General features: G+C 40.5%; 1 protein-coding gene across 1 annotated transcript in view; it reads left to right on the forward strand.

Annotated features, from left to right (window-relative positions):
* Positions 1 to 16,620, forward strand: part of ABCA13 (ATP binding cassette subfamily A member 13) — a 407,666-nt gene that overhangs the window by 171,047 nt on the left and 219,999 nt on the right. Inside the window, exons 34-37 of the mRNA XM_046670200.1 lie at positions 602 to 671; positions 2,191 to 2,322; positions 14,929 to 15,066; positions 16,088 to 16,268. Of these exons, the coding sequence (XP_046526156.1) occupies positions 602 to 671; positions 2,191 to 2,322; positions 14,929 to 15,066; positions 16,088 to 16,268 (521 nt within the window). The remainder of the gene's footprint in view (positions 1 to 601; positions 672 to 2,190; positions 2,323 to 14,928; positions 15,067 to 16,087; positions 16,269 to 16,620) is intronic.

Raw genomic sequence — 16,620 nt, forward strand, 5'->3', positions numbered from 1 at the left:
TTAAGGGTTTTATACACGTAAACTTTGATTCCCTCTTTACATGTCCAAATGTTTTCTACCAAATAAAAAAATCTAACTCTGGCATATTATATTTTTAAATGTAAGATACTCTTTAAATGGGCTTTTTTTTCTGACATAAAACCTCTCCACTGGAAGTAAAATAACATTTTCCTCCAGTAAGCTCTCTTCCTTAGTGTAGAACAGTGGATATGTGCCATCAGTCTGCCTGCAGTGTGCTCCAGGGCATTCACTTAATAATAAAAAATAGTAAATCGCTCTATTCCATTTTCCACTGTTTTGGCCTATACATTTCTGTATACACTGCATTGGATTTATGACACTTCAAACATTGCAGTAAAGAGAAATAATTCCTTTTAACATTAGAAACAAGCTTGTTATCACGCTTTTCAGAACGGGCTGACATTCGGCTAAGTCTTCCAGGTTCAGATATTGAAATCACCGCCTGGAGCAATGGTTTGGCATGCTTCGAGTTGGAACATGTCGTGGTTTCTCTATTTGTATTTAGTGCTGTGGATTTTCTGTGGTCCCAGTCAAGCCCTAACATGCTGTTTTTCTCTTTGCTCCATCAATCCGTGGGCAGTGCCTTCTCTCCACAACCGCCTTTGGACAAGGAGTGTTTTTCATTACATTCCTAGAAGGGCAAGAGGCAGGTAAGGGAATGCATTTTCAAAAAGAGACTCTCAGTGATTCATGTTTTTCGAAATTTATAGTTATCATGTTGCAAGTGGCATAATATAACATCTCCATTAGAAAGTGGAACATCTGGAATGAGATTCTGGTATTTGGTTTAGCTGATGTAAACACCTCCCACCACCTATCTGCCTTAGTTTTAGGAACAGTCAAGAATAACCATGGTGCCCCATGCTTCAGACACTATCCAGATCAGCCACCCAGCTAATGCTTGGTCTTCCTTATAACACCCCTGATAGACGTAGGGGCAACTTAGTGCTTCTGAATTCTTCCAAGAATGGGGTGTGCACACATGTCCCATCTCTTGGGGGATTATTGAATTGGCCTCTGTCTTCTTGGGTCTCCTGCAGGCTTTTTCTAGTTTCTCTTTGTAATTCCCTCTTTCACATGACAACCATTCACACATTATCAACTCTCATCTTTACCTCCAGATTTTCTGGGTCCTTCCTGAAGGTCAGGATCCAGAAATAGGTCTAACCAGCATAGAGCACAGTTATCTCCTCCATTTTTCTACAATTTTATCCCTATTAATTCAGCCTAAAATAATATTTTAAAATTTGTTGGCAGCATTTTTCACTTATGTTGAGATTTTGACAACTAAAATCCTAAACCAGAATGGATATATGTTTCTTAGACGTTTATATGGTTTTTGTGGTGTGTTTTTATAAACACTTAAAAGCCATAAATGAAACTCAGCCCAGATATTGCTACATTAGTCCATTAATTTGGCACTGGTTTTGGAGTTCTCAGACTTTTCAGTAGAGCGTATTGAACTTTACCAGGAGAGTAATCCTGAGTGTTTTCTCCTAAATTCTTTGAACTGATCGGTAAACTAAATTGGATCAAGAAGATACAGAAGAAAAATAGTCACTGTTGATTCTCTGAATATTTTGGACTGAATTCCAGCAAGTGCACGATGTTAAAACATTTCTTTTACTGGGTTCTAGGCTAGTACCATAGAAAAATTGAGAAAGAAGAATATTTTTCTTAAGACAAGATTATATTTTAATGCAACAAAATTTGCAAAGATATTGTAAGAAAATAATGATTTTTTTCCTACTTCAGACCTTATATATTTTGTTATATATTTTCCAAGAACAGAGAGAATAATGAAATTTAGAATTTGGGTTCTCAAAGAGCCTTCTTTATCTTTTTTTTAAACGTACATATTATCCTTAAATATAGATTTTTATTTTAGTTAAGCAAATAAAACTAGATATAAGTAAAACAACCTTTAAAATTTTTAAATGATCGATATTAAAATGTTGTTAATAGTCACTCCACCTGATCCCCTTGAAATAAATGTGAGATTAAGCAAACTAACATTTCATTTGAAGAATTATGACCAATGGTATTGACCTTCTTTTTGTTTTATCTGTATTCAGCTTGCTTGAGCTTCCAGAACTAATAAACTCATTTTACCCATATCTACTCAAAGAGGACACATAGTTCTAACTCTGATCTTTCCCTTCCTCCTAGGAATTCAGTGGAATAACATGTACCAAGCTCCGGAACAAGCTGGCATGACATTTGTCTGGGTTTGCTGGATGATTCTCTTTGATTCAGGCCTTTATTTTTTGTGTGGATGGTACTTGAGCAACTTGATTCCTGGTAAGAATTCTGCACTTTCAAAGATGACAAAATAAATTTAAACAGCAGTTTGTATCCGTATATGTGAATATTAGGATAATTACATATTCTTTAAATTAGACATGAAAAAGGGAGTTCATAGGATTTATTTTAAAGGGAGTGTGAATGTTTAAGGAAAAGGTGGAACTTCTGCACCCTGAGAGAAACAGTAAAGGCCATGTGAAGACAGAACAGAGGGGCCCAGACACATGCTGGATGGCCCCATTTGGCCCACCACGCAGTTGCCCTGCAGGTGGTCTTTGGTCAGTTGGATGAAGGAGACCCTAGTTTGCAGGATCAGGGATGAGGGGAGTGAGGGTGGGAGAGTCTGGGGCCCATGTGCCATTGGCCTCTAGGGAACAAGGTCAGGGCAGAGGTCCAGAGAGCTGCATGGAGCAGAACCTGGAGGAAAGCCAGGCCAAGCAAATGCTTTTGTGCTGGGGGTTAGAGTCAGGAGCTGCCCCCAAATCCAGAGTTGTCAGTGGTGTCACGAGTCTGGAATTTCTCCCATGTGGCATGTTTCTTCCTCGGTGTAGCAGGTGTACCATGGAGGCAATGAGAGAATAGGCCACCAGTGGTCATGAATTTCCCCTCCTGTGTTATTGGGGTGGGAGGTATTCATACCATGTGCCCGGCTCAGGCTAAAAAGGGCGGAAATGGCACGTAAATCTTTTTGATTTTATAGTTTTGAAAATAGCATTTTGATGGTATTATATATTTCATTCTTGTGACTCTGGCTCTATACTTTCCAAAGTGACTGGATATTTCAAGTAGCATCAAACCTTTAAAGTTAAGAACTAAAAACTAAAAATAGATTCTAACCATAAGCAAACTGAAAATGGAGGGATAGAAGAAAAAACCCAGTTCATTCTGTTTAAAAATAACATATTCCAGAGTTGGAGAGCTCATGCATCATTTAAGGATGAGTAAAAATCAGAACAATAGGGGTCATCAAAAAGATTATTTTATAGAAAAGTTGGAAAATATGGCCCCAGAGGTAGAGACAGAGAATAGATTAGATGGTGGATGCACCCACTGGGCCCACTGCGCAGCTCCGCAACAGGTGGGCTTCTGTCAGCTGACCAGGAAAGTGATTTATTTTGGAAAAATTTAGATCACATTATTTGAGTACTTTGAATAAAATTTAAGAAAAGTTGGATTCTAGGAAAGAAGAGATAAAACAATGAACTGAAAAGGCCAAAGTGAAGAGGAGACTGGATGAGACACAGTTGGATATTAAAAAGAAGCTAGGTAACACACAAGAGAACTGTTATAAAATATGTATATGATGTCAATTTTAAAATACACGAGGAAGTGGTAATGAGCAAAAAATAGCTGCAGAAACTCAGACTGAGGCCTGGAGGATGAGCCATGGGTGTCCCCAAGAATAAAGGCAAAGAGATGCAGACACTTGACCTAAAGGTGGTTGGTAGAGATGGACCTGCAGAGCTTCGTTCAACCCGAGGAAGAGACACAGATCAAGTAGAACAAAACGAAAAATGGAACCATCGTTCAACAAAGAGAAGAAAAACTTAGATTTGCAAAATAAGTGCTCACCACATTGTATACAAAGTTAATAAAAGGAAACCTAAATTTAGATATAAAATGGCAGATGTCTTGAACTCTATGGACAAAGAAAAGAATCCAACAAGCTGAGTAGTATTCCATCATATATATATATATATATATATATATATATATATGTATATATACACACTACATCTTCTTTATCCATTCATCTCTTGGTGGGCATTTGAGTTGCTTCCACATCTTGGCTGTTGTGGATAATGCTGTGATGAACATAGGGATGCAGAACTCTGTTTGAATTGTTGATTTCATGTTCTTTGGATAAATACTTACTGGTGGGATAGCTAGATCATATGGTTTTCTACTTTTAATTTTTTGAGAAGTTTCCATGTTGTTTTCCATAGTGGCTGCACCAGTTTGTATTCCCACTAGCAGTGTATGAGAGTTTTCTTTACTCCACATCCTCTCCAACACTTGTTATTTTTTGTCTTGTTAATTATAACCATTTTGACAGGTGTAAGGTGATATCTTATTGTAGTCTTAATTTGCATTCCCCTAATGATTAGTGATGTTGAACATCTTTTCATGTGCCTGTTGGCTATAGCATGTCTTCTTTGGAAAAATGTCTATTCCTATCTCCTGCCCAGTTTTTGATTGGGTTGTTTGTATTCTTGTTGTTGAGCTATATGAATTCCTTATATATTTTGAAAATTAAGCCCCTGTTGGATATATGATTTACAAATATGTTTTCCCAGTTGGTGGATTGTCTTTTCATTTGGTTAATGGTTTCCTTTGCCTTGAAGAAGCTTTTTAGTTTGACTTAGTCCCATTTGTTTATTTTTTTCTTTTATTTCCCTTGCCTGAGTAGACATGGTATTCAAAAAGATACTACTAAGACAGAAGTTAAAGAGTTTACTGCCTATATTTTCTTCTAGGAGTTTTATGGTTTCAAGTCTTACATTCAAGTTTTTAATCCATTTAGAGTTAATTTTTGTGTATGGTGTAAGATAATGGTCTAGTTTTATTCTTTTGCACATGGCTGTCCAGTTTTCCCAACACCATTTATTGAAGAGACTTTCCTTTCTCCTCTGTATCTTCTTGGCTCTTGTGTCCAAAACATGGATGGAGCTTGAGGGTATTATGCTATGCGAAATAAGCCAGACAGAGAAAGACAAACACCATATGATGTTATTCATATGTGGAAGATAAACACATAGATAAGGAGAACAGGTTAGTGTTTACCAGAGGGGAAGGCAGTAGAGGGAGGGTGAAAGGGGTATAGGGGCACATATGTATGCTGATGGATAAAAACTAGACTATTGGTTGTAAACTTGATGCAATCTATATAGAAACTGATACATAATAATGTAGACCTGAAATTTATACAATGTTGTAAGCAAATATGCCCTCAATACAAGAATTTTTTTAAAAAAGCATCCAATAAGCATAAAGACCAGCAAAAACAGGTTACCCTCAGCAGTATGGAGATTAGCATGAAATTTGGCCAGAGATCCAGAAGGATCTGAATTTTCCCCTCAACCATCAGGACCTAAGGCCTGAGGATCCTGGGGCAATATTGTCACGTATTGAAGTGAGGCAAAGGGACTTTTGATATTCAGCCCAGCCTTTCCCCCTAAATCCCACTGTGGAAGTCTAATCAACTGGACAGGAGTCCTGGGTGAGCAAATCCTTTTGCCCAGACTAGAGGTAGAGAAATGAGACGAGTCAGAGGGATTTTCTTCTTCAGATCGGAGCAGAGCTGCCTTCTGGGCATTTCCAGTGAGTGAGCCCTGGGTCACTTCTCCAGGTAGAGCCAGCTTCAGGAAAGATAAAAAGGGAGAGAGACAGACAGAGAGACAGAGAGATAGAGGGAGAAACAGAGAGAGGATGGGAGAGAGAGACAGAGACAGAGAAACAGAAAGAGATAGGAGAAAGGAGGGCTGGCTCTCTTGCAATTCTGCATCTTTTGGAAGCATGACTGAATAAAATCTGAATGAAGTAGGGTAGCAGCAGTAGCTGGCAAGGGAAGTGGGGAGAGAAAGGCTTTTTGGTCTTATTATTACTATTGTTATGGTTATTATTTAAGATGGGTGGCACAACTGCATGCTTGTGTGCTGGTTCGAATCATCTGGCCTCAAGGAAACACTGATGCTATAGGAGCAAGATGAGAGAAGAGCTGGAGCAGTGTCCATGAGTAGGTGAGAGGAGAAGAGGGCTCAGGCCCCACTGGAACACAGAGTCCCTTCAGGGCGTGGAGAAGCTGTCTGTAACTTGCTGGCTGTGTGGCTGTGGACCCGGGGAGTCTGGGGAGGCTCTCTTCTGGCTTCCTCTGTCTTCTCGGGGCAGTAGGGGTCACAGGCTTTGGCAGAAGGTGCAGTGGGGAGGAAATGAGGGACCTGAGAGTGAGGACAGGCAAGCATGTCTCTCAGCTTGGGGCACCCTGTGCAGCTCTCAGAGGCCCCTGGAGGTGCTTGTCATGGACGTGAGTTGAATATAGAGATGAAAGCTCTAGTCATACAGAAACGAAAGCCAAAACAAAACAGAGATATCAAAAAGAGGAGATAAAACCATCATTGTTTCTAGTTCATATGCAAGAACCAGCTGAAAAATAGGTATAACCCATCAGATGGCTGGTCACAAATATACACACATAAAAATTTGGTTCATATGCCAAATTATTGGCGTTTCTGTGGAATTATATGTGTTATGTTTTTTTCTGTTTTCAGTTTTTCTATTTCCAACATGCATTTCTCTTATAATTCAATTAAACTACAAAAATTAACTATATGTTTATTTTTTGTTTTTTCAAAATTCCAAAGAATTTAATAAAAAGAAAAGAAAGCAAAATTTTTTGAGGGAGTGGTGTATACAACTACATAATAGGGAAAGAAACATGTTTTGGGATCAAATTAATATGATGTTGTCTGAAAGAATTTAATGCAGCAGGTTTAGTGATGAAAAGCCCTTTCTTCCTATTCTTCCTTAAGAAAAGGTGTGAGAGACTTGGGTTCTATTCTTCCCGGAGGGGGCTAAAGGAACAGAACTATAAGTAAAGTGTGGATGTGCTGTGAGCAGGTAGGAGGCAGCGTCTTTAGAAGGGTAATGATGAGCCATGTAGGTGAGCTGGACTCCAGGTGAGGGACAGGGTGATGAAATCTACTGGGAAATGGGGCTGCCAAGCCTGTTTGGAGTCTGAGCCAGCTCTGATCCTCCTGCTGTCTGCTCAGCTCTCCTGCCAGGTGGTGAATACGAGTGTTGGCTCCTGATAAGTCTTGCGTGCTCTCTCTCTCTTCTCCTCTTGTCTTTGTCCTCTCCCACATCTCTCAGGCTGCCCACTTCCTGGCCTTGCTTCCCATGTCCTGTGACAGTTAGCAGCTTGGGCTTATATTGTTGGCACCCTTGAATGTCCTTAGGACAAGGTTTCCATTAATTTTCTGCTTCTGGCACCTCTGAACCCCAGAGATTAATTACCTGGCCAAATGTTGCCTCAAGTTGTCCAAAACACTGCTCTGGAGAAGGGGAGATTTGCCAAGTGGGGTGGGGGATTTCCAGAAGGTGTTTGAAAGAATATAATCCTAATGTTGCTACATCAAGCTCATGGAGGAGGACAAACTAGAGAAATGATTCCACCAGAAGAGATTTCTTCCAAGAGCAGGAAACACTCAAACGACTGAGCCCTAAAAAAATTGAACATATGATCTCAAAGAGATATTGGTACACCTGTGTTCATAGCAGCATTATTCACAATAGCCAAAAAGTGGGGGCAACTCGTGTGTCCATCTATGAATGAAGGCATAAACAAAATATATTATATTCCTACAATGGAATATTATTCAGTCTTAAAAAGGAAGGAATTCTGACACATACTACAACACGGATGAACCTTGAAGACATTATGGTAAGCCAGTCAGAAAGCAACAAATATCGTATGATTCCAAGTATATAAGATACCTAGTGTGATGGTTAATTTTAGATGTCAACTTGACTGTGTTAAAGGTTGCCCAGATTACTAGTAAAACGTTATTTCTAGCTGTGTCTGTGAGGGTGTTTCCAGAAGAGATTAGACTGAATAAAGAAAATGGCCCTCACCAATGTGGATTGGCATCATCCAATCTGTTGAGGGCCTGAATAGAACAAAAACATGGAGGAAGGATGTATTTGCTCTCTGCTTGAGCTGGAACATCCATTTTATCCTGCCTTTGGACATTGGAGCTCCTGCTTCTCAGACCATCCGGTTTGAACTGGAACTATACCACAAGCTTTCCTGGGCCTCTGGCTTACAGACAGCAGATGATGGGACTTCAAAGGCTCTATGATTGCTTGAGTCAGTCCTTCATAATAAATCTCTTTCTATGTGTTTATACATGTCATACTTGTTCTGTTTCTCTGTTGAACATTGACTAATATACCTAGAGTAGTCAAATTCACAGAGACAGAAAGTAAAATGTGGGTTGCCAGGGACTGAGGGAGGAGAAGGTGGGGAGCTGGTGTTCAATGAGTTTGGAGTTTAAGTTTTGCAAGATGAAAAGAGTTCTGGAGATTGGCTGCACAACAATGTGAATGTATTTATCACTGAATTGTATGCTAAAAATGGTTAATGTGGTAAGTTCTGTAATATATATTTTACCACAATTTAAAAAAGAGACTGAGCCCTTGAGGGAGGTGTCTAGTGTGCATGAGTGCCACTTTCTAGATCCTGTTTGATGGGAAGGAAAGGGAATTGGGTGGGATCCTGGAGGAAGGCAAATGGGCTGAGAAAATCTGAGTGATGGTGGGAATGCCTGGGAGAGAGTGCTGAGTCATTCCTTGTCCTGCGAGTCAGTGGACTATCAGCTAAGCTGGTGGTTTTCAGAAAAGCATTTTATTTTCTTCTAAAAGCTAAATGAGGTCAACTTGGGGCTCAGAGGAAAAGGAAAAGCCATTTTCCTTAGGAGACCAGGAGACCTAAATGACAAATTTGATAATCTTTTGGAAAGATTTTGGCCATATGGGCCCACTGTGAACTTGCCCACATTGGGTTGCGGAAACCACTGTCTCCTGTTCCTTCTTCCATTGCTCTTCTAGTCTTACATGCCTTCAAGCTCCTCATTCTCCTCTTTCCCTTTAGGGGAAGGTCAATATAACAGCCCGTTGTCTCCATGCACCCATACCTGGAATCCCACTCTATCTCATGGTGAATTTCTATTGCTTAACCTCTACTGGTAACATCTACTTAGAAACTTGAGCTTTCAGTTATCTCAAAACCAGCTCTTACCCTATATCTGTACCCATATATACCATGTACCATATATACCACAAATTCCATATCCAACCAGAGACAAAGATCTGCTGATGGGTGTTCTAAGTCTCTTTGACATCCATGTGAGTGTACCTTGTCCAGAGAGCGTCTCTACTCCTTCATCAGGTCGTGCAAATTGTTCTGTAAGCTGGAATGAGTTATGATTCCCAGCCAAACTGTATCTACACCTTGCAAAGGGAGGCAAAGGCAGAAAAGATCTGGAAGCAACTTTTGAATTATAAGCATTCATCTCTGCTTTTTGCTTTGAGAATACGAGTAGTGAGTTTTTATACTTCTATTTGTGATTGAACCACCAATTTTAGCTACTGGCTAGTTAGGAAGGAAGACCAGAGTCTATTCTAGAATAAAAGATCAAAATCCCACGATCTTTATAATATAGGTATAAAAATAAAAAGACAGAGCTGGCCACAGATGACAATGAATATTTTTCCTTTTTTTGTCGTGCAATTGCTGATTCTACTATTTCGAAAGTTAAAAGAAAAAATGATGTTGGCAATTTACATATCCTTAAATAAGATAGATTATTTATTTTTGACTTTTAAAAAATCTGCCAGTAGTAACAAAAAATGAAATTGTTAGAAAATATTGATTGGCTTTGAGATTCCTAAGGAGGATTACAATTTCTAGGAGCTCTCTGACCAGTTAGTTCTTTTTATTTTTTTATAGCAAACAATTTTATTTATTTATTTATTTATTTATTTATTTATTTATTTAAGCAAGATTAGCCCTGAGCTAACATCTGTCACCAATCCTCCTCTTTTTGCTGAAGAAGATTGGCCCTGAGCTAACATCTGCACCCATCGTCCTCTATTTTATATGTGGGATGCCTGCCACAGCATGGCTTGACGAGTGGTGCATAGGTCCACACCCATGATCCGAACCAGTGAATCCTGGGCCACCAAAGTGGAACATGTGAACTTCACTGCTGTGCCACCAGGATGGCCCCCAGTTTGGCTTTTTTAAGACAAATATTTTGTAATACTTGCTTTACTCTCTTGAAATGGAATTCACAGATGATGAGGATGACTTACATACATGATTCAACAACTAATGTAATGTCTTAACTGTAATATAAAAGTAAAAAAAAGTAATTTGCAATAAAATAATATATAAATTCTCAATGCTCAGGCATGACTTTATTAGAACACAGAATGAGGTACTCAGATGCCTCCACCTACCTGTATGGAGTAAGTTTGGATTTAAGGAAAGAAAAATGATCAGAAGTCATTTGGTACTAAAATTAAAAGAAATATGTGCTTGGAGATAAATGTAGACACTAAAATAAAAACTAATATTAAGGTAAGTAACAATAAATGAGGCTTATCTGTATACGATAAAAAAAGATGGAAATAACTTTAATAAAGTAGGAAAAATGTGGGAGGAAAAATTAGACACCAATGAAGTTGATAAAAGAATGATACTTTTGTAAATGATCTGGGTCTTATTTTAACAGCATACTATCAGATAATTCTCTGCATTGTCACATGGGGTGAGTAATGATGAAGTATGATAGAAGACACACGTCTTACCATACCACTCCATGTCAGTGCCTACATTTGGTCTCCAGTTTTCTAAAGACTTTGGTAATCATATGCTTCAGTAGGTGACAGGCAAGGGAGGATGGATTAGACAAAGAACAGACATATTAGAGGGCTTACAGAGAAGCAAAGGGATAGATCCCTGGGAAGAGCATGAGAATAAGATTGAAAAATAGCAGGAAACCTCCACATTAATAATTTCAATGTGCAATTTTTACAAAATGAATTTATTACTATTTTGCTATAAAATTTAAAAAATATTTAGAATGACAATAACGTGAAATAGTTTTGAAAAGACCATCATTAATAAAATTTAGTACATTTTATGAAAATCTGCTGATTTAAAAACATTTGGTTCTAACTTTGTTAAAAGCAGGCTCAAATCTTTTGTCACATATTTGTGTGGTGTGAGCCACATAGACTGCTATAGCTGTGCTGCAGTGCAAACTCAGAAACAATGAGTTGGCATCACATTGATGATGTGGTTTTCTGAAATGATGAGTATCTCCAACTTCTGCATCAAACCTTCCACTGGTTTATGAGGTGGTTGCGTTCCTGGAAAATTCAGTGCATATTAAAACTTCACAGAAAGTTTGGGTTTGTATGTCCTAGGCTTGAATAACTATAAAGAGCTTTCACTTGCATGAATGCGTGTGACTATTCTCACAGAATGCAAGTACGAGACAATTCGCTATTGGTCTGGGCTGGTCTCCATCCTTGTAGGAGAGCTACCATGCCAGCACTTATCTACTAAAGGTGATTTGTGTCATCCGCATTTACTAATGATGACTTTGTTTTCTCTATTTCTGATAGTTTAACATCTTGGGGTCTTACTGACCTTGGAGGGACTGCCAATTCCTAGAGATACTAGAGGATTTGCCTGTGAGCATCCTTTTCATGTGCAAACCAGCCACTCCAGAGCCCACACCCAGCCCTTTCATCTGTCAGAGCCCTCATACTCTGGACCATTAACCCCCTGCCCTAATCACCTCAGGGCCAGTCAATTATGGAAAGCTTCTAAATACCCAGATCTTGCTGAAATTATTCAAACTGGCCAATCATAAGCCTGCTTACCCTTCCTCACCTGTTCCTTGTCATGGAAACCACAGTAAAGCTTCTTGCCTGTGCTTCCCCCTCCCTCCGTCTTCGTCCTGACCAACACTGGTGCTTCCCCATGTGGCCGTGCGTGGTATGGCATGCCCCCTCCCTCACCTTGGAAACTGTGAGAACCAAACTATCTTTTCAGTGGCAGTCATCTCCTCATCTGTTGGCCTTGCCATGCCTGACTAATAACCAAATCTACATTTTAAAACACCTAGTCACTGTGTCAACCCAAATGCCCCTTCTATTCCAAAACATGCTAGGAGAGTTTTAGCAAATTGAGAATCATTCAAAAGTTTCCCATGGTTAGGATGGTCTCATGCAATCAGGGGTGGGTGAGAACTTTGCCTCCCTCACACACAAACACATAAACACGTATGCACACCCGACACACAAATGCTTTTCTCTCCATTTTCTTCTGTCTTTTTTATAAAGCAACTGTATGGGTACTGACCTCAACATTTCTCAACGCTGATGTCTGATCAGGAGACCCTGCATAGATCCACAATCACATCATTTCCTGGCCTGCAGTGTTCAGTGTCCACCGCAGGTCTCCATGCTTGCTTGAGAGCTCACAAGCGAACATCTTGTCCTCTCAAAGAGCTTTCATTGCATGAACTCTTCTTTATGTGCTTTCAGTTAAGTTTGATTCCACTTGATCTGTCTAATCTCATCGACTTCTTCTTTTATCACTGTCAGTTTTGGGGGGCAATGCTAATTAGTTTCCTGTCCTGCTTAAGCCAGCAGGCAGTTCCCCTTGAGGAGAAAGGCTCAATATAAGCTGAGGGCCTTTGCACATATTCATGTGCCCAATTACATTTGGTGGTGTGAGCAAGATGCATGTGCTTTTAGAGTATTCACTTAAAATATGTCTGAATTTATAAGCAAAATGAAATGCAAAAGAGAGCTGGGGAGCTGAGAGGCTTCATTTAGATTAATGGATTAATTAGGAGGATTTTAAAAGTCCAGACAGATTAGAGCTGGGATGGTTTAATTAGCCAATCAACCATTAATATTCAATTTATTTCCAATTTCTCTTTTCTAACTCTGAAAGACCTCTCCTCTCTCTCCCCTCCATTCCATCCCTGCAACCATGCCCCTACTTCAGGCCCCATTCTACTTCATCTGGACCATTCAGCGTCCTTGTGACTCCTTCCCAGGCCTCTGAGTGCCCCCGACACCTCTGCTAATTTGATGTCTGTAACGCCCATCACCAACTTGCCCTCCCGACAGGTGGTGCTCCCTCATGCTAGCAATGGCAATGGTGGAGCATGGTCGCCTGAGCAGGGTCCCTTTGCAGAAAACTGCTGCTTGATGATCCAGAGGGAGAGCAAAGCAGCCCCCAGCATTTGCAGATTCGTTTTGCTGATGTATTTGTTTGCTGATTATCTCCTTTTATTTCTACAAACTCATCATTCTTGCATGGGGACGGGACCTTCTTCTATTATTCCCACTAGGTAGTTGAAAAGTGGGGTGCGGGAGCTGAGGCAGGTCTCCTCGCTTGTTTGAATCAAGAGCAACTTGTTTGAAAGGGCAACTGAAAGTATCCTTGCTGTTGCACACATGTGTTCAGATGGGCAGCTACTGAGAGAGACCGGCTGGTGGTTAATTGTGTGGCTTCTGTAGCTTGCCAGTCTTGTGTCCTCAGAAAAGCCTTGCTGGACCCCTCTTCCACTGGGAAGGGAAAGGTGATAATAGTACCCCCACATTGGGTAGTGGCAGGACTGTATGAATCAATACAAGTAAGACCTTGGACAGTGCCTGAAAGAGAGAGAGTGTGGAATGCTGGCTGTGATATGATGGAAACATCCATGTGCTGCTTATCCTCTTCCTACTTAGGGATGCTTATTAGTTGCTAGAGTCTTGGAGGATACCCTGCCTGCATTAGCATTGTAGGGCTGCCATAACAAGTATACAGACTGCATGGCTTAAACCACAGAAATTTATTCTCTCACTGTTCTGGACACCAGAAGTCCAAGATCAAGGTGTTTGCAGGGTTGGTTTCTCCTGAGGCCTCTCTCCTTGGCTTGTAGATGGCTGGACTTAACCCTGTGTCCTCACATGTCGTCCCTCTGTGTGTGTGTGTGTCCTAATCTCTTCTTATAAGGACACCAGTCAGATTGGATTAGGGCCAACCCCAATGACCTCATTTTACCTTAATTACCTCTTCAAAGACTCTTTGGCTTAAATACAGTCACATTGTGCGTTACTGGGGGTTAGGACTTCAACATCTGCATTTTGAGGACACAATTCAACCCATAACGGATGCTAAATACTAGACAGGGTACCAACTCAACACCTCCCTTCACTTTCAAAAGATGACATGCCCACATATTTTCCTTAGTGATCATCTCTTTGCATCTTTGCGTCTTCTGATTAGAATGTGTGAGGGGTTGTGGATCTCTCCTTTGCTTGATGGTCAAAGTGCTAACATAGTCTTCATGTTGGCCTTTATCTCTTCAATCACTCAGAGAATTTAGACCATTCATCAAACGTAGGCTAGAATGGATGTGTTCAAGAAAATCGAGAAGGGTTAATAATTAAATCCACTTTCATTCTGACATATAATGAGGGCAAAGTGACTATTAAGAGGACTGAAATGAATTTGGAGAATACATTTGCAGAATGTTGGCATGTCTCATATGGAAATGTTAGTATTATGAATTATTCTTATTTGTTGAAGTCTTAATTGAATAATGCCTTCATGCTTTTAATCCATGTCTGTTAATCCGTGCAAACATCAATGATAGACACAAGTAGAGTGACAGCTAAATGACAGGGCAGTGGAACACGGGGTAAGGCTTTACCCGGGGAATGTTCAGCAATTATTCAATGGCACTTTTATTATTAATAAATACCTGCCTGTTTCTTGGGCACTGCTGAGAAACCCTCTTAGGTGAAGTGAGCAGGTGGCCCTGGGTCGGCTGAGGAGGGAGTGTGAGCGCCCTCTGCACGGCTAGTACTCTGTCGCCTAGATTGTCAGTGGCTGGTATATAGGATGTGTACTGAACATGTGAACATGGAATAACATTTCATATTGACTAGTTAAGATTGTCTATTCCAGAATCTTCTTCTAAATAGAAAAAATAATTGGCCTGATTTTAATTGTCTCTTACTTTTTAGGAACATTCGGTTTAAGAAAACCATGGTATTTCCCCTTTACCGCATCATATTGGAAGAATGTGTGTGGTTTGTTGGAGAAAAGGCAATTCGCTCTGAGTTCCAATCTGTTCTTCTTCAACAAGAACTGTGACAGTAAAGGTTTGTGAAGAGTAGCACTGCTGGATATGTGTCTTTCCTTTGGGTCAGTTTTATTTTTGTTTTTCATTTCTGGTCGAGCCTTTGTAACTCTGTGCATTGTTCCTGAGGGCCCCCTTTCAGTCCGTCTTGGGCTCAGAAACATGGCGATGGAGCCAAGTTGCAAGAAAGAATCCACTGGTGATGTTTATTTTGCTTGAGCCCGGGAGCCCCAAAATCTTAATCCTCCCTGTTGTTTACACTGCTCCCTATGCATTACATGCATTTATGTCTAGATTACAGTTCAGTAAAATGAAGCTCCAGTTCTAACGTGAAGTTGTGTAAAAAATAAAAGCAAAGGTGGACAGCTACCAGGTGTCGTACAATTTAGGATTTTCAAAGTGTTTCACACATGCCGGCTTATCCAAGGCCTCTGTGAGAGAGAACATGGCTGCCCCTTACCAAGGAGGGGCACGCATCCCAGAGCAGGGCAGGACCGGTATCCTGTGCTCCAGTCAGGCCCGTTCCTGGGGCACTTCCACAGAAGCCCAGCTTCAGAGGGAATCTGCAGATAAACAAGCTCCTGTCAGGATAGTTTTATACCATAAGTCAATATTGTAATTTTTTTCCTGATTACACAAATATGAATCCTTTTAGATAATTTGGAGCACAGCAGGCACCTATTAACTCTTACCTCCTGGGGGACTGTCACTCTTGGACATTTTGGTGTGTAACTAACCTGCCTGTTACTTTCCCTCTGCATATGTAAAAACACTTGTGTGTGTGTGTCTGTGTGTGTGTTTATTTTTATTTTCTTACAAAGTGGTCAACATAAGGGTACAAAGCTTTGTAATCAGCTATTTCACTTCATTCTTGCCATTATATAATTTGCCTTTTGATTTTGGTAGAGAAATATTTTGAATCGCTTTGCAAGTTTCACAGAGCTAGCATTCAAGCTCAAGGCAGCCCACCGAATTACTCAGTGTGAGCATGATTTAGAATGCTCTTGAAGTCTTCTCAGGGTGAATGTGCATCTTCCTCTCAGGGTCAATGCCGCAGAACAATGAGGCAGAGCTGGAAGGAGGCCCCCCAGGCGTCGCTCTGATGTCTGTGACCAAGGACTATGAGCGCCACAAGGCAGCTGTCCAGGACCTCACACTCACCTTCCACAGAGACCAGATCACCGCCCTGCTGGGGACCAACGGCGCCGGGAAGACCACCGTCATGTGCGTCCCATGTCCCCTCTATAAAGCACGGGGCTTGGTTCCTCACAGTGTCAGTTTACCGTGAGACAGGATGCCAGGTTTCTTTTCTCCTTCTTTTGTTTGGAGTCTCAGTGCAGAGTTTGGAGGCATAGAGGAAAGATAGAGCCCTCACTCCAGAGCGGCCGTGTGCCGTCCGCCGACAATTACATTGCAGGTCTGGGACAGATTCAAAGGCAGCAGGGGCATGGATTCTTTTTTTTAATCTTTAATTCTTTTATTTCCTAAAAGTAATTCACCATGTTTTTACTTTAGTCTTTGAAAGTCCTATGTCACTTTTCATTTTTTTCTTACAAAGTTTGATTTTGCTTGCATA

The sequence above is a fragment of the Equus quagga genome, chromosome 8 (genome assembly GCF_021613505.1).
Source record: "Equus quagga isolate Etosha38 chromosome 8, UCLA_HA_Equagga_1.0, whole genome shotgun sequence".
Lineage (NCBI taxonomy): Eukaryota > Metazoa > Chordata > Mammalia > Perissodactyla > Equidae > Equus > Equus quagga.